Source organism: Prionailurus viverrinus, chromosome A3 (genome assembly GCF_022837055.1).
Source record: "Prionailurus viverrinus isolate Anna chromosome A3, UM_Priviv_1.0, whole genome shotgun sequence".
Lineage (NCBI taxonomy): Eukaryota > Metazoa > Chordata > Mammalia > Carnivora > Felidae > Prionailurus > Prionailurus viverrinus.
Window position 1 is genome coordinate 21700317 of NC_062563.1, and position 23794 is coordinate 21724110.

Sequence of the window (23794 nt, forward strand, 5' to 3'; positions counted from 1 at the left end):
GATATGGAGTCTAAGAGAATGTACAAAGTTAATTTTTGTAAGTCAATGACAGAACATAAAGAAATTCTACATAATTCTGAAAACAACAACAACAATAAAAAAAACGCCACAACTTTTTAAAAGAGCATGGTTTCGGCAACTGAAAAAATATGGAGTCTGGTTCATACTGCTAGGTTTCAATGTTCATTTATTTATTTTTGAGACAGAGAGTGTGAGTGGGGGAGGGGCAGAGAGCGAGGGAGACAGAGAATCTGAAGCAGGCTCTGAGCTCAGGGCTCCAACTCACAAGTTGCAAGATTGTGACCTGAGCTGAAACTAAGAGTCAGAAGCTTAACCGGCCGAGCCACCCAGGCGCCTGGTCACTGCTTAGTTTCAAATAATGTATGATTTCTAATACAGAACAGTCTTGGTCTCCAGTACAGAACAAAGGCATACACACCAGATGTTGAACAATTGTGCGATGACTGATTAAATGAAATGACACCGCCGACTTCAATTCTTCCTTGGATTTGCTTTACAAAATAAATGTCACAAAGATGACAGTTTCGATTTTGGCAGCCACTCCCAAAATTAAATGTGTCAAACTCATTAATTACAAACAAAGGGGAAAAAGACACAGAAAAGAGCAAACCAAGAATGCATACTCTGTGTATCAAAAAAGAGGTTTTTAAATCATCAGAAAACAATGAACACCACCAGGTTAGCCAGTCCATAAAGACCCAGGAGACAAACTGACAATGCAGACGGTAGTCAAGTTATCCTACAAGTTGATAATTCAGGCTGTCCTCCTGGAAGTTTTTAAATGGAAAGATATGTAACGCTGTTTTCACTTAACCCACCATATAAGTCAACATTTTAACATAACACAAATCAGACATGCTTCCTATTTACATGGGTCTTGGCCAGACCCATGTATAATAAAGTAAAGCTATTTTAGGCAAAATGAGAGGCCATGTAACTCAGTCAAGAGCATAGTCTCTGAGGTCAGTCAGACCCAGATTCAAATTATGACACTGGGCAAGTTATTTAATCTGTCTCTTTGAGCCTCACTTTCTTTGACAGTAAGTAAAGTAAGTAAGTAAATAAATAAACAGCAAAAATTAAAACCACACAGAGTTCATGAGCTCATTTATATGAAGGGCTAAACAGCAGATATATAATTAAAAATTCAACGGCCTGTTTTAATATTTAAATAGGTTATATTGTAGCAAATTTGCTATTGCTGCACAGACTGTCCTAGAAACTAATGAGTTATTTACTTATTAAAAAAATAACCATGCTGTTGGAGAAAAGCCATGGCAGAGGACATTCAAATGTCTTTGTAGCATTATCTACCCTTTCACAAAAATCTACTTTTTAAGAATATTGTCAACTCCTAGGAGTGAAAAAAAGCCAAGTCCAAATACTCTATAAGACATAAACCCATCCAGGCTCATGGCATGCGAAGACAAAGGCAAGCCTGCTATCTGCCAAGTTTCCCTGGGTGGATCTTGCACCCAGCGCCCCCGGAACTGCCCTCTGGTGATTTTGTACTATTGGTTCCTAGCGCCACCTTGTGGCCATAATCTTCAACTAGAAGTCATGCCACAAAGCTGCTCTGCCCCACTCTCTGGGAGTCCAGACATACCAAGAGGGGTCCTGCAGAAGGATCTTGGGGAGAGTAGCTTCCAGGGTAGTCGTCATCCTCCTCCTCTTGGATCTGCTGAAAAGTTCGCTTCAGGGATTTCTTCTCTTCTGCTGCTAGAGGAAAGAAATAGGGCACAAACCTGGGTCACGACAGCCCGTGTAGGTAAGAGTCAAATGCTATGCACAATGGGCCACATGCAAAAAAAGGGCAAAAGGGGGTGTACATTTCCAAAGATAGCTTAACGTTAACCTATACGCTAGTTATTTTAAATTGGTGGTAGTTCCCTACATTACTGAAGAGTCAAAAATGGTCTTAGGTCTGTCATCTCACATTGACTCACTGAAAAAAATACTACCGAAAACATGCGTCTAAAAACGAGACTTCCCCAACTAACACATTTCATTAAAAAGCTTATTTCTTAAAAATAAAAGGTAACAAGAGAAGTAAAGTGGCAAGAAACCCATGAGACAACGTAACAAAGCAAGCCAATATACGGGAGGGTTTGTAGAGAATATAGTGCATATTAAATGGAACACTATATACTTCCCAGGAGGACTTCAGAAAATAAAAACAGGCATTCCCCACTTTTCTAAAGCTTGCTTTTATGAAAGACCTACAGTAACAGCATCCATTTTCACTAACCAAAACAAATTCAGAGAGGATATTTGCTTTCGCAAAGAAAAGCAAAAAGTGAATAGTGGTCAGCATTTGTTTTGAAGGGAGCATTGACAGAGGTGGTGTGCACCCCAAGCAGCCAGAGGGGCCCACCAGTTCATTCCAGAAACTACACTCAGAATTTCAACATAAAGCCACCAGAGCTTTGAGCTGTATCTGTGAGCATCTGTGCTTCATCTCGATTTATTTTGTACATCTGTTAGCAAGATGTGGCCTAAGGTATCAGAAAAGCCTAAGAGAGGTTATTTTTGGAGTCTGGGAATGCTCAAAACTTTTTCCATATAAATTAACGGTAACCGCTTCTTCACTTTATTCCAACTTGGCTGAGGAAAGGTTTCATAGATACGGTCTACTTTCGATAGCAGGAGAAACCTGTAGTAGAGAGAAACCAACCAACAAAATTGTGTCAGAAACTCTAAACACCCACGCTATGATAAGCATGTCCATTTCAAAACTCTTTCCTTTTGCATCAAATTGGACAATACAAAATAAATGCCAAACATCTGTGGGACTCAAGTCTAAATGACACGTTCAGGCTTGGAAAGCAAAGAAACAATGGTACACCTAACGTGTGCCAGGCGCTCCAACAGCTTCTGCACATTTAGTCCTTCCAGCAACCCTAAGATGTAGTCTCTCCATCTTGCAGGTGAGAAAATGGAGGCCCAGAGAGGTTAAATAACTCATCTAAAGGTATGTACGACTGTCAAAAATCTGTGCTCTTTCCACTGCAGTCAAATTCCTTAGCAGCACACAATCACTCTCTCATCTATCAAATGACAGGTTGCCATGCACCTGCCTTAGAACTCTGTGAGTTATAAACAGAATAACGCACACTTCTTGCTTAATTAAACACTTTCTCCTGGAAAGAAGGATGTAGTTCCTGTTTCTACCTTACACATTAACTCACCAAACTATGCTTGATGTGAAAGCCAAGTCAGTATCACGGGTTCTATTTTTTGTTAATGCTTTGCTCCCCTGTTCTACTAAATATCTGCAACACAAGCAGGCCTCACTTTGCGTGATTCTATTATGCATGGATTTGCTACCACAGTTTAAATAACACCAGTCCCCCAACAACACAGTCCAAATTTCAGTTACTGTGGCATATTAACTCTGAGTAATTACATGAAGAACAAACTTCACTAACTTCGGTCCACAAATCACTGCATAAATAATACAAATGCATCATGATTGGTGACCATATCGCTTCTTTCAAGGTCAGTGGCTGGTCACTGCACAGCTGTTCTTTCAGTTCACACACCACCAGCAAAGTGTTTAGCTGTGTTGTCTCCCAGTGATCAAATGCACATGGCATTTTATAAAAATGATTAGTCAAAACAGGGAACTGGCTGAAAATGACAAAGATGAAAGAGCAGCCCAGAAACTAAAACTAAGGCTCATGACGGAAGCGAATGGAACGTCACGAGAGCTGGAGAAGACGTAGCTGGCGGAGGGGACACTGGTGCTGCCACACCCTTCCAGAAACTCTAGGTCCGCAGCCAGAGTCACCTGGGGAAAGCCAGCTTGTCCACAGAAATGAAGAAAGTGGTTGCGACGAAAGGGACGACCGTGTCCCAGAGGAAGCAACGCTAACAACACTTCACGCTTCGGGAACTCTCCAACTTCTCTCACGACACGGCAGGCACAAAGGCTAAGCTGCCGGAAGCCGATCCAAACTTCTAGGACGCTTGCTCCGTACCACAGATGACACAGGAAGGCAAGCTCTGCACAAACCCCTCTTGTTAAGCCCATTACGAAGAAATAAAACACTTTAATTCTCAATGTTTCTAACGTTTTATGTGACGGCATGCTAGGCAACCATGAGTGTTACTATCTTTTCTGTTTCCCTATAGATTTGTAATGAACAGTGAGTTTTCAATTCTCTGACAAGGAATTTTTAAAAGTCATAGAACGATCATAATTTTTCCCATTAAGATCATTTTGCATGGTTTCAGCTCACATGGTCATTTTTATAGTCCTGCACTATGCAAAATAAGGACAGCTATATTTGTAGAATAATCTAATGGTATATAATTTGCATATGAAGTACCTAACAGTACTAAGCACACACTAGCTGCTAATTAATATGCAGCGTAGAGTATGACCCAAGTAGACACTTGGCCACCACAGCATCAAAGAGGCCCCTGAGTCAGGAGTCACCAATAAAAAATAAGCACACGAGCAAAACAATTTTTTAAATAGTTTTTTGGTTCACTTCCAAGCACCTAGAACAGCGCTCGATTAAATAATTGTTAAATACGCTAAGAACGGTAGAAAAATTACAAAACTTGAATCTTTCAGTTTTCAAACTTCCATACAGAAGTGATTATACATAAAAGCCACACACCGTTTAGTATCTCCGGACATTCAGAATCACTGAATATGGGCACTGGAAAGCCTTAGACAGATCTATGTCTTTGCTTTCAACCCACCTCGTTTGGGCCCTGTAGCCAAAGTCACCTGCCTCCGAAACTGGAGTGCTTTCTACCACTTCATGCTGCCACTCGCTCATGGCATTACAAGACTGAAATCGAACTAATGAAAATAATCACAGGCCCATTTCTGTCCTTTGTCCTCCCGGTGGAAGAGGGTGTAATAAGAAAAAACCACGTCATCCTACTTCAATTCTCTCCTCTTTCCACTTGGAGGACCTATTGGAAATGCATTATCATGACTTCCTCCCTAAGCCTCCTCCTTTCCTGAGCTACCTACCTACTCACACTATGAACACTTCCACTGGCCCCATCTTCCAAGTACGTCACCTTGGAGACCACCAAGATCTCTCCCGAAGTTCTAACTTCCAGCAGAGTCTATGCTTCTGAGAGGAACCTTACAGATCTCTCCTGTCTGTTCCTTCCCATTGCCTCTTATCAGTAATGTGGCCTTCTCCATGCCTGGTCCAGACCACTGTCCCAACTGGTCTCCCTGCATCCAGTCACTCCTTTTTCAACTCAGACTATACTCTTATGAAATGAAATCACCCACTGCACCTCTCTCTCTGCTCAAAAACCTGTAATGGCCTCTAACGATGTGACAGTAATCAATGCCTACTAGTGGTAACCGCACGAATCATCATCTCCCTCTACATCCACAGCACTTGGCCCTTGCTACTTTGAATGGCCACTGGCAGGCATGGGCCTTATCTCTCTGATAGAAACCTTAAGCGTCGTATTTCTTTACATTCCTATAATACCTAGGAAAGTGTCAACAGACCCACGCTGGAAACCTCTTGAAAGCAGAGGCGGCACAGAGCTTGGAAGATGTTAGTGCTGTGCCAAAAATGACTACATTGCTTCCATTTACACTAACAGGACAGCCTGCTCTGGTAACTCTGCCCTGATTCATCTGTACAAAGTCAGCAGTTACGACGCCTGGGATTCTCAATCTAGCCAGGCAGCTATTAAAAACAGCCTAGGAGAGCACTGGGTGTTGTATGGAAACCAATTTGACAATAAATTTCATATATTTAAAAAAAAAAAAAACAAACAAAACAAAAAACAGCCTAGGAAATCTGTCAGTCAACAACATACCCTCCGACTATCAATTCAGCTTCCGACCATAGTATTTACACTTCATTTCTGACTTATTCAACCACTCTGTTACAGGCAGGGCAAACACTATGGGTGGCTCCAATCTGCCTGTCCTCATATCGTATACCGTCTATTCTATTCTCCAACCTGTCCCTGTGTCTCTAGGGGCCTTGTACTTGGCTAACATTCAAGTAATCCTGGTTACCTAAGCATTTATCATGTGTCTCTTGGAGACCTGATTGTGATAGAATTTCACACACTATAGCAGACTATGAAATGAATTTTAAGGCAAAAAGCCTGAAAGCCCCCAAATCATTTTACGAAATGCAGTCATCTACCTGTAAAGCTAGGTCTTCCAGACAATCCACCTGAAACTTTCTGGGATTAAAAAACAAGCAGAAGGGGCGCCTGGGTGGCGCAGTCGGTTAAGCGTCCGACTTCAGCCAGGTCACGATCTCGCGGTCCGTGAGTTCGAGCCCCGCGTCAGGCTCCGGGCTGATGGCTCGGAGCCTGGAGCCTGTTTCCGATTCTGTGTCTCCCTCTCTCTCTGCCCCTCCCCCGTTCATGCTCTGTCTCTCTCTGTCCCCAAAAAAATAAATAAACGTTGAAAAAAAAAAAATTAAAAAAAAAAAAAAAAAAACAAGCAGAAAAAACCCCAAACCCACAGATCTGATGTTACTTTTAGAATGAAAAAGAATCAGGAAATATCGTTTACAACAGCTCCCTCATTCTTTGTTCTCTCCCTGCAAAATAAAGGCAACTTTTAAAAGAAGCATATCAAACTTTACTCACAGAAAGATCCGAAGCAAAGGTCTGCTGCTGGAGGTACCATCCTGAAAGCACTCATCAGTACCGTCTAATGGAACTAAGTGCCCAGGTCCAGACCTGAGCACCTGGGGACGCTGGGCCTGGAGCTCGTGCTCTTAACCACTATGCCTTCTAGTCTTGCACTAAATCTGGGGGACTGAAAATACTAAGCCTCTTCCTGTGTTTGCCACTGGCTCATACTGAGAAACTTAGAACATTAGACATTAAAACCTCAATCAAATAAAAGTCATATCGCCACTTTGTTAATAACATCTTACCTCCGTTATCTCAAATGACCCTCACAACAACACTATGGGGTATTAATACCAACAGACACATGGTACAGTGAAGAACCCAAAGCTCAAGAAGTCAAATGCTACGCACAAGGTCACAGAGGTCGGAAGTAACAGAGCTGGGATCCATACTCTGGAAGTCTGGTTTCAAATCCTTGCTCTGAAGAGCTAAATTAACTATACTAAGGTCCAGGAAAGTTGGGTGACGTACTCATGATAAACTCATATCCTAATTTAAGTCTACTGAATCCATGTGTTTTAAGAGAACAGGCTTTAAAGTCGTAGAGACCTAAACATGAATTTTCCACTTACCAATTTCTTTTCTAAATCCTTCTACAACTGTAGGATACTGTGTGATTCACGTGTGACTTAAGTAAATGAAATTCCACGTAGTCGAGCGACAGCTTGAGTATTCCCACGAACAGAGAGACAACTTTAGAACGCCTGGGGAGACGGTTGTATAAACCCAAGAAACTTCCAGTTCTAAAACAAAATTCCTAAGCTCATTTATTCTCCACTGTCAAGGTTCCACAGGAAAATTTTTATTTCAAAGGTAAACTCTAGAATTGTCTCCAGACAAAGAAATATCATGAATCAAAGCTGAAAATATAAAAGGACAATTTGAATTCTGAAATAAACTTCTGGAGGACTTATCAATATTTTGAAGGGACTGAGGTAAAATATTTTGGTAACTCAGGTCCAAAGACAACACAAGACCTAACACATATGTTGGAACTTTTAGCTGTGTGCTTCCATGTTTATAGCACAGAGAAAGAGAAATTACCTTCAGATCAGCACTGTCCTCCACACAGAGTACTGCTTCGACCGCTGTTAACATCTAGATGCTCAAAGAAATCAGAGACCCAAAGGAGCTGTTTTCAAATGTACCACTACCATAAACTCGCCAATTCGCCTGGCTGCTCCCTGAGCACAAAACTATTTCTCGCTCCTCTGCTCAGTCCTATAGCATCTAGCATAGACGTTTACTCAAAGCACATGTCTGGCAAATGCTTGTTGAATTGAAACTCAACTCTTAGTTTCCAACGTTGTCTCGCAGAGCTCTCCTCCTTGCCCAAAGGTGTTCTAAAAACTCAGCACTGCTTACCAAGGAAATTTAAGAGTAAAGAATGCTGAGTAATTCCCCAACGCTGTGCAGAACACCTCCAAAAGACACGATACAAACACTACCAGAATCCAAGGTAGGCAATACCCTACTTTTCAGAAGCTTCCACCAGAGTGACCTCAAAATTGTTTTCCATCACCTTTAAGCAAAACAACAACGACCTGCAGTCTGAAAGCACTTATGTCATTCTCACAAAGCCTCTAACTTGGCAGTTTTACAGGAAAGTTGTTCTACCTTGAAATGCATAGAAACTCAGACCTGGGAGAGATCATAAAAGGTATACAATAAAAGGGGGGGCTGAATGGATGATATTGACACGTCAACTAACCACGGTTAAAGGCCACAGCAGAGGCATGTACAAAGTACCGGAGGAACATGGAGGGAATGGTTACGTGTGCCCAGACAAGGTAGGGAAGATGTCAAAATGAGAATAGCATTCTTGAAGAATGAGTTCACCGCACAGTGAAAGGGACAGGGGACATTTCAGGCAGGGGTAACACCAGACGCAAAGGAAGAGGTACCAAGAGAACATCCAGAAGGGAAATGGGTATGGCCAAAGACTATGGTGTGTGTGAGGCAATGGCAGCAGAATCTGGGAAAGTAAACTAATTTCAGACTATAAAGGGTCCTAAGTATTACGTTAGCCCTTAGACTTATTCCTCCAGGTGATGAGTTCATGTACAGTCAGCTCAGGTCTGTAGCCCAGAAACATGCCGTGCCATTTCCAATTAAACCGCAACTAACCACAAACCCAAGAACCACATAATGTTTGATGTTACTCCTCTTTAACGTAAGCTCTTAAGAGTGTGTGAGGTTCACACACTTATGTGTACACACTTCTGGAGGGTATCCTGGGTTCAGTGAAGACCAAAGTCAACTGTAGGCTGCAAACTGACAAACATCAAAAGTATGTCTCCAAACCACACCAATATTTAATGAAGCCAAGTTCTGAGAGGGCCAAGGGACATATCAGACCCTGTAGGGGTCAGTGGCAGGGCTAGGACAAAACCTCAGTCCGGGGAGTTTCCTAGTTCCCCACAACTAAACAACATTGTTTTCCTTTCCCTTGTGCGAGGAAAAGTCTCTGCAAGGCAGGAGAGAGCCAAGGAGGATACACGGCAAAGTTCAGGGTGTGAGATGATGAATAGCATGAATACTAGAACCAGGCTTACACGCTGCAAGCACTACATAAATTCTCACCATCATTTACGAGCATCTCTCTGAAGAATCATACAATCGCTGGTGGTTCACAGCAACCCCCACTGCAGCTTTTCATATGTGATTCGAAAGTAGGCAAAGACCAAGAGCTGTAAACATGTGGTGATGTTTCTACCTTTGGGGGGAGGGCTCTTGGAGTCCTCCATAGACAGCTTCAGCTGCTGTATGAACTCGCCGCCATACACACTTCTTTCTTGCCAGATGTTCAGCAATCTTTCTAAAGGTTTTTTACAGCCTTCATCTGCCTCTCTGCCCAGAAAAGACGAAAAGATATATATAAGCTTAAGATGTTTTGCTTTTATTAGGACAGATCTACTTTAAAAACAACAAAAACTGACTAAATGATTGGCATATTTAAAAACAGAAGGACAAGTGAGATACATATCGTGATGAACAGATACCCAAAATTTGACCAGAACTACATTCTTCCTTGGTGCACAGAAAAGACAGAGGGATTATGTTATAGAAGTAATCTGTGTCCTTGACCTCCTTTTAAAGATGGGGTAAATAGGGCAACAAGCCAATAGCGGGTTTTTACAGACAATTCTCAAAAATTGATCATTTCAATTGTGACCACTTGCTTTTCAGGAAGATATTAATAGAAACGTAGTGCCAGACATTCTGCTGGAAAACAAACCTAAAGGGTCAAAACCTTAAGGGATAGAGAAAAAATGATTTAAAAACAGAAAACATTTACAATGGGGAATAAATTCACCACCACTCATCAAAGCTAACACAGCAACACCTCTATATGTATAAATAGAATCATACACACGTATATGCCAAGACCGATCTCCACTTAAATGAACTACTTCATACTTATTTTAATTCTGGGTCAGGTCATAGTCCTCATTCACACAAAGGTGTCTAATGGATAATCTTAGAACACACTGAGAATATAGCCCTCTGTAATTTATGTCTGAAAGAAGCTGCACAGTTTTTTTTCTGATGTATTACACTCTTGAAACAGTATTTTCAAAGAGATAACTGTAACTCACACCCTGCCCGCGAGATGACTGTAACTAGCACTCCGCGTGCAACAGCTGCTTACCAGAAAATGTCAGAGAATGGGAAGACTTTCTGAAAGGAAAACAAATTCCTCACCATCCACAGTGTTACTATGAATTGTTCTGGTTGGTGAAGCTGTCTGGATGTCAGTGATCTTACCCTGAGTGACTTTCAACAAGAAGGGATAAGCTGACATCTTAGTTTCTAAGCCAGTGTCTTTAACATGAACTTCAAGAAGAAATCATACGGAATTCAACAGAGATGGGAACTTCATCCACCCTCAGCCCCGACAGCACTCTTCTAAAACTTATGTTAACAGTCAACGTAACATGAGGGCTCAGCTTGATCTGGTCAGAATGCATTATTTATGAAATATTAGTGGCAAATTTCACTGAATCAGGGCCAAAGTACTACGTCAGGGTTCTTACAAAATTGTTTTTGCTCAAACTTTTTTTTTAGTCAGAGGTGAAGTGAAGGGGGGGAAAAAGGAAACAATTTTCAATGACAGTTTATAAAACTTAGAGGTAAGACCTAATTAGCTGGTATTTGTGATAAAAACACTTTTCTTCCGCCTTCAGCATACTTCTGGAAACCAATGACTTCTCACTTCTTCCTCTGCTGTCCACCTGGCCCAAGCCACTATCATCTCTGGCCAGATGACTGGTCTCCCTGCTCCCACGCTTGTCCTCCTACAAGCTCACCTCAAGCTTTAAAACTTCTAGCTCTGGCCTCAGAGCAGATTATGTCACTCTTTTGCTCAAAACTGCCAATGGTTTTTCCCTCAGAATAAAACCGTAAGTTCTTAAAAAGCCTACAAAGCCAGTCTCAGCAGAGCTTACTATTTCTCTGACCTCACCTACTCTCTCTCCCTCCTTCGCCCGCCAACAGCTACCCCGGCATTCTTGTCACCTCAGGGCTTTTGCACTTAAAGTTCACTTTGCCTGGAACCCCATTTCCCTCCATGGTGGCATGGCTCAGGTATCCTTTCCTAATCTCCCTATTTAAAAATCATGCTCCCGGAGCACCTGGGTGGCTCAGTCGGTTAAGCGTCCAACTTGGGCTCAGGTCATGATCTTACGATTCGTGGGCTGGAGCCCAGGGTCAGGCTCTGTGCTGACAGCTCGGAGCCTGGAGGCTGCTTCGGATGCTGCGTCTCCCGCTCTCTCTGCCCCTCCCCCACTCATGCTCGGTTTCTCTCTCAAAAAATGAATAAACATAAAAAGTTAAAAATAATTATTCTCCCTACTCCATTAACTTGGCTTCTGACAAGCTATATAGCTGACTTGTTTATATTCTGTCCATTTGGATGTAACTTCCACAGGGCCAAGCGATTTGTCTTCTCAGACCCCCGCTGCTACCCACCCTAGAACAGGCACAATATCTAATTGTAATCTTTTTTTTTTTTGAAAATTTTTAGATAGATTTCAGTAGGCCATACAAATAGTTACCTTTCAGCAGCCATTTTCCCCACAACAAACCCACCGGGTCAGACACCAGCTAAACAACTCCTCTGGGCCTTCAATGAGGTTTAGGAAATACTGTGCTTGGAATACAAAGAACCAGGCCCAGGGCCTGACCCACCGGCCCCTTCCCTTTCCAGACCCCAACGTGGGCTTCGCATTCTAGCAGCACTCAACCATACGTATCTTCTATTCAGAACTTGCTCCCTCTTGCCCACTTGCCTTTGCTCATGCCATCTCCTTGAAAGCAGAACAAGGTGAAGAGGGAGAAGTTGTGGGTAATATATAAGATGACTTAAGTATATAAGGAGCAGAAGAATCTGGAGGGAGAGAGTGGAATTAGATTACGAGGGCCCCGAATGTCATATTAAGTATGTGGCCTTTATCCTGAAGGCAATGAGAAATCACTGATGAGGTCAAGTGTATGGTTTAGAAAATAAAATAACTAGTATAACCAAATCACGACTAATCAGAACTTAATTAACTGGTTGATAATTTTAACACACAATCTGTTCTCTGCAAATTCTCTGTTCACTTAAAAGAGAAACCTATCGTGACAAATTCTTATCAAGGATTTAGTTAAGGAGCCAGGGGACCACAACGCAGACTAAATATTTGGGACTCCATTTAGACTAAGAATGACTCGCAGTCCAGCTTCGACCACGTCACTATATGCAATGGAAACTGATACACAAACCTGTAATAACCAAGTCATTTTTAAAAGGCTTTTACCACTAAAGGCGAAAGCCAAAAGGGGGCTCTAGTTAAACTGGTGAATGTAATTAACCAGGATAGGCTAATTCCTGAAGCAATGTAGTAAATGAAGATTCTGCCCGCTAAGTTTCAAAGCTACAGATACAACAGTCAAGAAATCTTTTTACTCATGAGGTTTTGCCGTAAGCAGCTCAAGTGAACTGGAAATCCCGTTAGCACTTGGAATGAGGTACAACTAAAGCAATAAAGTAGTTTGATATCAGACAGAACTATCTTTCCAGGTTGCACTAACTCCATTCTAAACTGAGAAATCTTTAAGTGAAAAAGACACCAAAAAGTCCTTGCCATTAATCAATGAATAAGTGGAAAATCATTACTAAATACATATACAACTTATGTTAAACACAAATTAGTATGCATTTCAATTCCGATTATAAATCCAATCACCGCAAAACTGATCTGAAAAGTGCAAACTGTGTATTATACACAGAACTGTTGCTTGAAATGTCAGCTGAGGCCTTGCCAAGTCAGCTTGGGGCCTTTTCTTCTTCTGGCACTTCCTTGGTATACTCACCATAATCTGTGTGTTCCTGTCTTGTGCCAGGCACAGTAGCACTGTAAGAGGCCTACTAAAGGCAGGAATTCTTTCTAAATATCCTCAGCACTTCCAACAGAGCCTCATGTGAAACTGGAGCAGAAATGTTCCACTGCCAATTGCTCAGAAAAGAATTAGCATAGCAAGCCTGAGACCGTTACCCTTAGAAAAGGCCTGCTCACCAGGCTGGCCCTTGGCTGTCACCTGGAAACTTGGGTTTCTGGAGCGTTCTTGCAATTTCCTAACTGATAATCAGGGTAGTTTACTGTGCCTAAACTGTTTGTGCAAACAATGTAATTTATGCTGAATACCTGCTTTCTTTCTGGGAGTCTGGAATTTTGGCAGAGAGTATCTGTGGCTAACGCCAATAAAAACCCTGGGCGCTGAGTCTCTAATGAGCTTCCCAGGTACACAACACTTGACACGTGTTGTGGCAATTCAAAGATGGAGGAATTCAGTATGTTTTGTGTGACCCCGCTGTGAGAGGACTCTTGGAAGCTTATACCTGGTTTCCCCTGGACTGTGTCCCATGCACCTTTTCCTTTGCTGATTTTGCTTTGTATACTTCCAATGTAATAAATCACAGCTGTAAGCAAGACTATACGCGGAGTGCTACGAGTCCTCCTAGCAAGTCTCCAATCCTGGAGTATCCGTGGGGATCCATGACACAACAGTAAATAAATATGTATATGGTGACAACCTCAAGTTTATGTCTCCAGAAGTTAATTTCCTCCTCAGCTTCAGACTATTTCATCCATCTGCCTATCTGGCATCACTCCTTGGAATATCTACTAGCCATCTCAAACTTAACATGGCCAAAACAAACCTTCTGACTTCCTCTACCATATCTTTGCCCCAAACTCCATCTCAGTAAACAGCACCATCAGCCATCTACTTAGCCATGTCAAAAACCTAGAAATAATCGGATTTCTCTTTTCCTTTACTACCAGCTCCCACAAATCCTATCAGTTTTTACGGGGGGGGGGGGGGGGGGGGCAGTCAAATACATCCACAAAGTAAACACTGGATAAACTAGAAGCTATTACTATCTTCTCACTGCTTCTGAGTCCTAGCCATTGTCACCTCTAGCCTGTAGTAGAGCAATATCCTTCATCCTCACATCCCTGCCCCTCCCTTGGCCTTTATAACCCATTCTCCACACCAAACCAGAGAGACCTTTTAACAATGTGATGGAATACATCATTCTCCTGCTTAAGACTCTGTCACTGACATCCCATCAGAACAAAATCCTCTCTCCCAAGGCTTACAAGACTTACGTGACGGGAACCTGCCTGCCCCTCTGATCTTATCTGGGTGCCACTTTTCCCTTTCTCAACGCAGTTGCTCTAACCACACTGGCCTTCATCCTGATCCTCTTAACACGCCAAGATTACTCCTACCTTAGGTTCTTTTTAGCAGCTGTTTGCTCCTACTTCATGGATGATTACCTCAAATCCCATTTCCTTAGAGAGCTCTTCCATGAACACACTAGAAGGGATCCCACTCCAGAATGTCATTCTATCTCATTATGTCCATATCATCACTCTCTGAAAGCATCTTGTTCATTTATTTGTCCTTTGCCTGCCTTGTTCACTGCGGCTTCTCTAGTGTCTGCATCGGTACTTGGCACACAGAAGGCACTCCAATATATGTTGAATGAAAAACAAAGTGCACAGCTATCTCCAAACTGAGAAGACAATAAGAAGGCATTGTGTGGAAAAAAGTTCAAAGTCTAGCTAATTAAACTACTATTCAAATTAAATCTAACCTAGGAGCTTGGTAGCTTCCTCTGACTTGAGAGGTTTGGTTTTGAGGGTTTGGGGGGGGGGGGGGGGCAGGGGGTGCTGAGGGGGTGGAGGGAGGAAGTAGGAAATTACCATAAAGAGATTCTTTTAATCAATTTTGGTCGATATTAATGGGTCCCCTATCTTTGTTCATCAACTGGGCACGGAAAACCAGACCGAGTACTTCTTACTACAGGTAAGGCACGTCAGGATTGAAGTGGAGTAGCTGACTTTTCTGTTCCAAAAATGGTGGAAGGGGCTTGGAAACATGGGGACCCTGAACCTAATACCCAAGAAGGACGTTATACTAGAAGAATGCAAAAAAAAAAAAAAAAAAAAAAGAAAGAAAGAAAAGAAAAGAAGAAAAAGGAAAGGAAAGGGAAAAGAAAAAAAAAAAAAAAGGACCAGGTTTACTTTCCGCATAATGCCACAGAATCTGCCAAGACATTTTTAAATAAAAATGTTATGTTTACTATCCTTATAGGAAATTATTTTAGTCAATTTCCTATACCCTAATTAATTCATTCAACAAAGATTTACTGAATCCTCACTGTACCAGGGCAGACCACAATGTTGCCCAACTCCGGGACACCAATCCCATCAAGGCTACATAAATGGTATTCCCTAAAACTATGCAACCTGGCAGCTCTGTGCCAGACTGTTCACCAGGTGCCCAGGATACAGCAAATAAAAAACAAATGGTCCTTCTTGTCACATAGTTTCTAATTTAACATATACCCACGAATGAACAAAGACTGGGGACCGGGCATCAGACTACGTACTTTCGAACAGACTGGTGTACTTCAGCCCCACAACAACTTCAGGGAGATAGGTGCTGTTGGCCCTTTCTAATCAGTTAGGAAACTTGGGCTCCAAAAGCTAGGTAACACATCCAAGGTCACTCAGACAGTGCTGGAGGTAGAGCTACAGCCTAAGAAACTGAACTACATCCCCTCAAAACAAGAAAATGCCTGGCTCCTACCTCAGATAAGTTTTCTGGCAGTCTTTTCTAAGTTTACTCTGTTACAAGGATTCAGGATTGTTTCAAGATTGTAACACATTCTGCTTCTTCAGTGCCCATGTTCCTTAAAAGAAAGAGCCAGCCACGGAGCTGGCAAACAAAAATCTTTTTCCCACCTCTAGAAAACTAGCTGTCATTTGTTTCTTTTGGATTTCTCATTTTATTCCTTCAAACCTGTCAAATCTTTCCTGAAATGCTGGAGCCATTTACACATTTAAGGCCTTTCACTTACACTTTAGATCTACAACAATTTTGTTTAACCAGTCGGTCTCCTTTTTGGTCTTCCCAATTTCCTTTCGCAAAGATTTTTTCTTTATACGTCTGCTACTATTCTAGTGAAAAATAGTTTTTCTTTGCTCCTCCTGGGCACCCAACTTGGGTCTACAGGAAGCAGTTTGTTTTTAAATAACTAAAAATGATTTATAAAAGTTCTAATCAAATGTATTTTCTGTGATATTAGCTACACGTGTGCTCTATGCTCTAGTCCTCTCGTTCACAAACAGAAAAGATTTAATATGATATAGCCAGAGCAAATATCTACTTTTCACACTAATAATTATCTCTATTGTTATAGTAATGACTACTATTTTTAGTAAACTAGACCTCTAGACATCTAGAAGAAGGAAAGGGAGGAAAAATGAAGGCATAAGCAACTAATATCTTGCTATTAAGGTTTTGTTACTGGAAAGTTTCCACATACTCTTTAGCTTTGTTTTCTGACCATAAACTAATGAGACAACTTAGTCAAACCAAGGAAAACACCATATTCAAGAAATGAGTTCAATAAATGAATATATTTAGGGTAAAAAATGTTCTACAAGTGCTAGACTCAATCTCTTCAATGCATCAAAATGTTTACATGTCTGAAATAGTTCTTAAGGGTGCAACAAAACATAAAATTATAATTTGGCCTCTGCAACACTGTAAAGCACATCCCTGTAAAATATGAAGTTGTCAATTTACAAAGGTTATCCCAGAAAAGGAAAGAACAATAAAGAGGAAAGGGTAATGCATTTAAATACCAAACAAAACAAACAGAAAAACCAGACAACATACCTGGCAACATGAGAAAAAGCATCCACAAGGACAGATTCAAATTCTCTAGTGAATTCAGGTCCTTTCCTTTTACTGTTTTGGATGACATCATTCGCTAAGTACAAAAAAGTAAGCTTTCTATTTGATTTGGCTGGAAAAAAGGGAAAAAAAGATAATTTAACTTACACCAAGGAAATGCTCAATCCACAATTCTTCTGCCCTAAAATACTCCTAAAGAAACTAAGATAAGCATTATCTACCTGAGATCAGGGCTCCTTTATGTTTGAAAAAACAACTTAAGTAACTTTTTGACATCTCTAACAAAACAGGTTTGAGAATACAATTTTGAAACAAAACAAGAATGGGCCATTTTCATTTCTGTGATATTTTAACAGGAATAATTGACAGTAAAAATAAAGATAATCCAAAGAAAATTCCTAAAGGAGAAGCAGTCAACATTCTCAAGAAGACATATTAAAATCAAGGTTTTCATTTATTTTATTGCAAAGATGAGCATTTCTAATTCACTATTAATTATCAAGTCCTGCAGAATGAAAGACTGAGCTAGGTGAACTAGGTTTCAGTTATAAAGCAGATTCTTGTAATTTATGTTCCTATGGTGAGAATTTCTCTTTGGACGTTCCAATAACAATAATCAGCCAATGATACCAACTTTATAATCCAGAGAAATCTCTAGATGCAACAATGGATATTTACCTCAAATACAAATATATATTAATGCTACATTATTACTGAAAACTTAAAGATGTCTGAATTCTGGATACGCAAAATTATGGCTCCCACAAAAACTGTATTTCTTCTCTCTTATACATATTAAATGTAGCATTTTCTATTACTCTATATGGTATCATATATTAAACCATAAAAACCTCATGCACTGTGTCTGAGTTACAGTTGCTTGGGGGAACATTACTGAATTTCCTGGCTTCTATGCACATAACTTCTCAACCGTAAAGTTACATCACTATCATTCTTGGTCCCAGTTTTCTTTTAAAGGAAATAAATAAGAACACAATCAGACAGTCCAAAACACTAAGTTTTCTCCAATGCTAAAATACCTGAAAAACTCAGACAAGCCTTATATAACCTTCACATACCTAAATAGCTGGGTCTTACTCTACTTGCTCTCAGAAACCACCTGTTTCTTTTGAAATGCACACAGCATGCATAAAATCTGACACAGCAGGCGTAAGATGTGACATTTTAAGATATAGCTACAGAAGAATAAACCGAGTTAAAAACAATCTTTAAAGTATGTATTCATAAAATTAAACATGGGTATCCTGAGTTACATTAACCTTCTGGTACTAACCTAGTTTAACATGGCTAACTGATGATAATACGTAAACCTGGAAGTATCTTTAACTATTCTAATTATTACTCAAAAGCAGATGGAAAAGTGTCAACAGTTACAATATTCTACTCTCGCTACAAAGGTATCGTTACGGCAAAGACTTTTCTTTTTTTTTTTTTTTAAAAGCAAACCTTGTTCTGGGATGTTGCAACAAGTGAAACTACCAAGTCTAATAATGCCGTGAGTTAACAGATTCAACTTCAACAAAGAAAATTTGACTGTGTGAAGCTTTACAAATGCCATGTATTTTATGTTTAAAAACTCAGCATCCATTGTATAAAATGTCAGTTTGGACAATTAAGACATGATACATTTTTCAGTACTACAAACATGATACCCAAGAGGCCAGAGAGCCGAAGTTTTTCACTATTTACAATGCCAATGAATTTTCATCATCCTCAAACTTTGCAATGAGGATTTATTTAGCATGAAACTTTATCCCTCCACATCCAGCTTCTTGAAGCCAACAGAAGTAGCACGTGTGTAAAGGTGCTACGACAAAGCCCAGAGCACCTGAACACACACACCCTCCACTCTAGTCCCAGGTGACAGACAACTCACTTGTTCAGATGTCTTTCCAATATGACAAAATAGATCCTTTCACTGCCTAACTATGCCCATTCCAAATGAGCAGAACAGTTATTAAGCAAAATTTATATGGTTAACTGACGAAAAAAATGTCACGTTTAGCTGGTTTCGACATCCAAAACAGTTAAGAAAAAAAGGCCTGTTTTTCTGCACTCAAGGCAACATACAAAAACATTACTAAAAAATATTCGTCCAAGAGCATTTTACATATAACTTCTTCATAAAGGGAAGTTCTACCTAGAATGGAGCCTAAAGGGATAAATTAAGAATTATTTCTATTATTTTATCAAAATTCCTATTATTTTATCAAATTCTTATTATTTTATCAAGAATAAAAGTAGTATTTAAGCAAAACACAAAGTAATTTCTTTAAATCCTGTAATACTTTGAAGTGACTCACAGATAGTCTGTGAATACCTTAGGGAAAATGACTTGACCATCGATTGAACTGTCCACTTCTAAAGACTCAAGGTGGGCCAGAATCTAAGAGACATTTTCTTTTTTTAAAAAAAAATTTTTTTTTTCAACGTTTATTTATTTTTGGGACAGAGAGAGACAGAGCATGAACGGGGGAGGGGCAGAGAGAGAGGGAGACACAGAATCGGAAACAGGCTCCAGGCTCTGAGCCATCAGCCCAGAGCCCGACGCGGGGCTCGAACTCCCGGACCGCAAGATCGTGACCTGGCTGAAGTCGGACGCTTAACCGACTGCGCCACCCAGGCGCCCCCTAAGAGACACAAGGGCACAAAATCTTTTTCCACTTCAGTGTGGGGGCATGCTCAATTCATGATCCTGATGCTTGGAGGAGCATCCTCTACCTTGGCACTATCCAATATGGTAGCCACTAGCCACAGATAGCTACTGAATACTTCAATTGTAACTAACACAATTATTTAAAACTGTAGCTCCTGGGGCACCTGGGTGGCTCAGTCGGTTAAGCGTCTGACTTCAGCTGAGGTCATGATCTCATGGTTCACGGGTTCAAGCCCCCTGCTGGGCTCTGTGCGGACACCTCGGAGCCTGGAGCCTGCTTCAGATTCTGTGTCTCCCTCTCCCTCTGCCCCTCCTCCACTCACGCTCACTCGCTCTCTCTCTCCCAAAAAAAGAATAAACGTTTAAAAAATTTTTCTTAATTAAAAAAAAAAACACCACAAAAAAACCTCAGTTCCTTAGTCACACATTTCAAGTGTTCAACAGCTACATGTGGCAAGTGACCACCTTGTTGGACAGCATGGATATAAAACATCCCACAGAAAGTTGTATGAGGTAGTGCTGTTTGGATCCTTTACTCAACCATGAAAATGATGTCAGAGACCACAACTGAACTCCTAACCTATTTTTAAACTGTAACAGGCACTATGGTAAATCCTACTAGCGTTGCAAAGAAACAAGAAGGCCTAGTTTCTCCCTCAAAACACAAATCTAGTGAAAAAGCCAGAACCAGTAAGAATGAAATAAATGCTAAATTAACGTGGCAGGGGGTGGGATACAGTGACTAATTCTAATAAACAAAAGTGCTATGGGTTTGGCTGGAGTCAGATGATCACCTTCACTTCTTAATGGGCACCAAGGCAGCGGGTATTTGAAAGCACGAATTTTGGCATCAGAGGGCTCTAGGCTTATGCCCCAGCTATAATGCCCCTAAACAAAGCACTATAATCTCTCAGTATCTTTACCTTCTCATCGGTAAAATGGGAGATAATAATGCTAGCCTCCTTAAAACAGTCGGTTCCATGAGATTAGGATCATATAAAATTAGGGTGAAAGGAGCTTCATAAACGAATGCACTCGGTTACTTTCCATAAGTCAAACAGGATGAGGTGGGGAATCAAGAAGGCTTCACAAAAGCGACATCTGGGATGGACTTCGACCTCTCTGAGATCCCTGTAGAGGTGATCCACATCTCGGATGTTGGAAATAGTATCTGAATGGCACAGTGGGGTACAAGAAGGAGGATCTGGGGGGCTCCAGGTTCTAGCCCCCAAATGCCCAGAGGGGACCCCCATCTCAGTACAGCACATGATATCTGGAGGGAGGGGAGTCTCTGCTAGAGGGCTAGAACTGGGTCTCCGGAAAGAATTCTGGAATTTGGTGCCTGACAGCCTGATGTAGTCTAAGCCTCCCCAGTTCTGAGGCCTTGAAAATACTCAACCACGTAGGTGGGATCTCCACCTCACAGACAGGAGGAGCACATGTGAAGCTACTTCCTATACTATGGAGGGCCTACTACACAGAGGCTGTCCACAATTGCTCTAAGGTTCACTGCCTCAGCTTTCTGCTATGGAATCGTCAGGGTAACAGCTGTAAAGGTGCCTATCCTTCCCCATCGAGCCGAACGCACTCGAAGGCAAAGACCCTGCCTCACGCGGAGTAATTAGCAGTCCCATTTCACCACTGCTTATGAAATGCCTATACTGTGCCTGACACCAAGCCAGATGTTCATCCGCACTATCCTGTTTACTGTTTACTCCTTGCCACAGCCAGTTGTTTGAGCCTCAGTGTTTCCTCATCTGCAAAGTTCCCACTCCAGAGAACGCTGAGAATTTAAAAAATGGCAATGTATGTGAAGGTACCAGTACTGCACCTGGCACACAATTAAAGGCACAGTAAATACCAGTCTTCATCATACCCACTTTATAGGTAAGGAAACTGAGGGTCAGAGAAGCTAAGCTACCGGGGTCAGTGAATGGCAAAATCGGGCTTAAATTCCAGGCAGTCGGCCTTTGGGGCCAACGTGTTACCCAGCACCCAGCTCAGTGCCTGGCACTTAACAGGCTGGGCTCAATGAATGAATGTCAGATCCTGAGCAGGGTCCAGAATCAATGAAAGATGCATGAGAAGAGAGGCCTGAGAGATAAGGTCTAGGTAGTGTGGTCTCTTAACCGCTCTATAATGGGGGTAACTGTACCCACTTCACAGAGCGGGTCTGAGTGCGAGGATATACGTAAAGTTCTCAGCGTAGTGACTGGCACAGAATAAAGGCTAAGTGGCAGCTATCTTTGTCCTTGTTTTACAGATGAGACAACAGAAGCACAGGGAGATGAAGACACTAGCCCAATATCATTCAACCAATAAGGGGCTAAGCCAGGACTTGATCTAGGCAGTCTTACTCCAGAATCCTCTGGCTCCTACTCCAAATGCCCAGCAAAGCGCCTGGCACACAACAGCCTTGGGCCAGTACCTTCTACGAGGCTGTCGAGATAATAATAGTCCCAAGTGGCAGAGGGAGCCGAAGGGGAAACGGGCCGGGTGAACTGGGAGTCTGGCAACCTCAGACAAGTACCTTAAACCTTCTCCGGCCTCAGTGTCCTTCTCCGAGAAATGGGAGTGACACTGGCTCCAACCTCAGAAGTGCAATCAGAGGCCGGGGCTTGGAAAGCAAGCCTCCACTAAGAAGCTAGAGGGGCCTCGGCAGTGAGCCGAGGAGAGGACAATCCAGGGGAGTCCCAAGGGGCCACAGAGGGGGTGTTTACCTTTGCGGAGCTCGCGGTGCCACACAGAGACGATGGGTCCCGCATGCTTGCGGTGGTGTATGAGCCACAGGGACAGGGTTTGCACGCTCTGTTGAGAGTTGCTCAGCTCCGAGAGCTTCTTCTCCAACGCCGACTCGGAGAAGGAGGACATGGTGGCGGCAGTGAGGCCCTGCAGGGAGCGGCCTGGGCCGCCCAGTGCGGCGGGAAGAGCAACGGCGCGAGGCCGGGGTCTCACCTGACGGCTTGCGGGGCTCTTTACTGACTGACAGACGGCCAGAGGGGTAAGGAGGGGGGAGGGGATGGGTCTCCGCAGTAACAGCCACCCGCGCCGCCGCCACAAGATGGCCACCGACCTCTCACCCCGCCGTGAGAGCAGGGTCAAAGGGCAAGGGCCGGAGTAGCTGCGCACCGAGAGGTGTCGGGGCTACAGAAAAACGCCCTTTCAGTGGCGGCGGCCTCTCTGAAGTTCGCTTAGGGCACTTCGAAAGGAACAGACGAGGAGAGAGGCGCAGTACTACGGCCTCCGGAAGGCGCTTTGACCGCTCGCAGCCGCACGCAGGCGCAGTGAGCCTCACCGGAACCCTTTCTCCCGCTCCCGCAGAACCTTTCTGGCGCTGTACGGCGCGCTAGTTAGAACGTCACTTCCGGCGGGGCCGAGGAGGCGGGAGAGTGAGGGAAAGGCTGGAAGACGAGGTAAGGGAAGAGTGGCGGGAGCTAGAGGGAACTCAGCAACCCGGAGCCCTCGGAGGGGGATCCCGAGGGAGCAGTCCTGCGGAGTAAGCAGGACCGGGTACGGGAGCGGGGGGGCGGGGGCGGCTTTCTCCCTAACCTGGCGGGCCCCAGGCCGCGCTCTTCTCCGTATACGTTCCGATGTCTGGCTGTCCCCCCCCCCCCCCAAAAATCTTCCTTTTGGTTCTGCCAAGCCACCCACGTGCACTTTTCACGGCTTGGCTCTTGCTGTTCTTTCTTCAAGGGTGACGCCCCTTTTCTTACCTGGGGTGCTCCCACTAAGCCTCCAGGACTACCCTTTAATGTCCAGTTCTGACGTTCAGTCTGTGACAGCACCATCATAAAACACCTTCGTGCCCTTAATTTGTTGGCTTCGTTCGGGAAATTACATGCTGCCCTGGCCCTGTGGGGGGGTCCTTTCGATTGTTTCTCAAATTTAAGTAATATGTTAACTTTTTTTGAGGGTGGGGGCAGGGAAGTCAGTGGTTTCATTGACCTCCTTTAGAGCACTATTTGAGACTCTGACCCCTTTACCTATTTTTTAAAAGTTTTAAAGTCCAGTTATCAAATCCGTGAAGAAATTTGTCTTTCTCACTGCTATGGGGGTGGTGGTAGGGAGTCAGGTTATTGTAGACATAACCGAGTTTCACATTTTACTGATTAGTGTGGAATTAACCAGCAATGGGCAAACTCCAGTTAAGAAACATTCTTCTAGTTGGTGACTGTTTTTGCTGTCACT

General features: G+C 42.6%; 2 protein-coding genes across 9 annotated transcripts in view; one reads left to right on the forward strand and one right to left on the reverse strand.

Annotated features, from left to right (window-relative positions):
- The window catches only part of RPRD1B (regulation of nuclear pre-mRNA domain containing 1B), a 51400-nt gene extending 28506 nt beyond the window's left edge, over positions 1-22894 (reverse strand). For 2 of the 3 annotated variants that reach the window (XR_007151037.1, XM_047853437.1), the window contains exons 1-4: positions 22327-22894; positions 16912-17041; positions 9389-9522; positions 1628-1740 (exon numbers count right to left, since the gene is read on the reverse strand). Coding sequence is in view for 2 of the 3 variants with exons in the window: in XM_047853437.1 (XP_047709393.1) it covers positions 1628-1740; positions 9389-9522; positions 16912-17041; positions 22327-22477 (528 nt within the window). In the remaining variant the exon portion in view is untranslated. The remainder of the gene's footprint in view (positions 1-1627; positions 1741-9388; positions 9523-16911; positions 17042-22326) is intronic. The other variant, XM_047853438.1, reaches the window with a different exon arrangement.
- Positions 22895-22947: 53 nt separating this feature from the next.
- TTI1 (TELO2 interacting protein 1) overlaps positions 22948-23794 on the forward strand; it is a 94665-nt gene continuing 93818 nt past the window's right edge. For 4 of the 6 annotated variants that reach the window (XM_047852067.1, XM_047852071.1, XM_047852072.1 and 1 more), the window contains exon 1: positions 22977-23019. The gene's annotated coding sequence lies outside the window, so the exon portion shown is untranslated. Of the gene's footprint in view, positions 23020-23092; positions 23117-23794 lie in introns of those variants that run through there. The other 2 variants (XM_047852068.1, XM_047852070.1) reach the window with 2 other exon arrangements.